The sequence below is a fragment of the Limulus polyphemus genome, unplaced genomic scaffold (genome assembly GCF_000517525.1).
Source record: "Limulus polyphemus unplaced genomic scaffold, Limulus_polyphemus-2.1.2 Scaffold7116, whole genome shotgun sequence".
Classification (NCBI taxonomy): domain Eukaryota; kingdom Metazoa; phylum Arthropoda; class Merostomata; order Xiphosura; family Limulidae; genus Limulus; species Limulus polyphemus.
Genome location: NW_013672726.1, coordinates 41,642 through 43,421, shown reverse-complemented (window position 1 = coordinate 43,421; position 1,780 = coordinate 41,642). Strand labels below are relative to the sequence as shown.

The following is a 1,780-nucleotide window of genomic DNA, read 5'->3' as shown; positions in this document are numbered from 1 at the left end:
TTTAAAACTTCTCTATACCGTTTAAAAACGTTGAACCTTATACAGTTTAAAAACTTTGACTTTATACCGTTTAAAAACTTCTCTATACGAATATCCTCCTTCCGAATGGGCTGTGACAAACTTAGCTATGTAGCATTGCAACGTTGAATAGTTAGAATATGCCGTGAATCACATATGTAGGTACTTTATTATGCTACTTGTGCCGCTATTAGATTAGCAATATACAATTATGTGTAAAATTGCCAGAAGTATTTGAATTTCTGTTATACCAACTCTTCCACCACACATAATCACTAAACTGGTATTCTATTTCATTCTTTAGCAAAGTTTCATGATATGTAACGAAACGTAATTTGCACAGAATCATTTTACAAATACTGTTGTATTTCATTTATGATGTTTAAACATAGTGCACCTGTTTTATAAACAGTAGCCTGAGAAAATACCCATCTAGCCATATAAAAGACACTTCTTATTGCCAAATATTAAAATCCAGGTAAAAATACCTACTCTTTTGGTCGCAGAAGCTTTGATCTCCTCTAGTTCTTCCTCTCTAGCAGAAATCTCCTTTTCAGTCTCCTGTCGTAGCTTTTCCAGCTCCTTATCCTGCTTTACTTTGGCCTGCTCCATCAGTTGCATCCGTGACGTCATGTCCTCCATTTCCTCTTGTTGATCTCTAATTTGCCATTCCAGCTGCTGCTTTGTTCTCTTCAGCTGCTCCAGCTGCTGGTAGGATAGTGTTAGTACTTGAATCACTTACATTATTGGCCATTAAACGCAAGCGTATACCGCCATCATGAATCTTTAATAGACTATTAAATTTGTAATGGCAAATGCAAATCTTTCATTAGTCCCATGAAACAAACTAACCAGTTTGTTTTGTTGTGTAGTTATGGTATTGAAAACATTCTTATAAGCAGTAAGACATTTATGTTACTAGGTAAATTAATCACTAAAATCGTATTTCTTATGTGTATTTTCTCGAAGTAGTAGAATGAAGGTTAAATATATTTGAAATTAAAGTTTGTTATCTATATTTTAGGTAGGAATGCACATTTAAAGCATTTTAATTCTTCAATAAGTATTATATTAACAAAAAATCATCTGTGTAACTTTTAAATAAAGAAACCAAAACGTGTAAAATACTAAGTGGTAAAAACCTGAAGAGCTCTTTTACATTTGCAAGTTTCTTATTCAATCTATTGAAACTGATCTAGTAAAACTCGTTTAATAAAGTAGTTTAAGTAGTTTCCTCGTTTAATAAAGTAGTTTCCCCGTTTAATAAAGTAGTTTAAGTAGTTTCCTCGTTTAATAAAGTAGTTTAAGTAGTTTCCTCGTTTAATAAAGTAGTTTCCCCGTTTAATAAAGTAGTTCCCCGTTTAATAAAGTAGTTTCCTCGTTTAATAAAGTAGTTTAAGTAGTTTCCTCGTTTAATAAAGTAGTTTAAGTAGTTTCCTCGTTTAATAAAGTAGTTTAAGTAGTTTCCTCGTTTAATAACGTAGTTTCTCCGTTTAATAAAGTAGTTTCCTCGTTTAATAAAGTAGTTTCCCCGTTTAATAAAGTAGTTTCCTCGTTTAATAAAGTAGTTTAAGTAGTTTCCTCGTTTAATAAAGTAGTTTCCTCGTTTAATAAAGTATACACCTGGAAAAAAGTTAAGCACCCCCAAATATTTTTCAGGATTGCTTATTGAAAATAAGGTTTAATTTTCATGATGTTGAGCAATGTTCATAATTTCAAACATAATTAAAAGGATGTGAGCGTTCAGGTGTGACATTTAAAT

General features: G+C 31.6%; 1 protein-coding gene across 1 annotated transcript in view; it reads right to left on the bottom strand.

Moving 5' to 3' along the window:
* Nucleotides 1–510: 510 nt before the first annotated feature.
* The window catches only part of LOC106474358 (unconventional myosin-XVIIIa-like), a gene marked incomplete at both ends in the record, with an annotated part of 27,057 nt that continues 25,787 nt past the window's right edge, over nucleotides 511–1,780 (bottom strand). Inside the window, one exon of the mRNA XM_013935051.1 lies at nucleotides 511–726. Within this exon, the coding sequence (XP_013790505.1) occupies nucleotides 511–726 (216 nt within the window). The remainder of the gene's footprint in view (nucleotides 727–1,780) is intronic.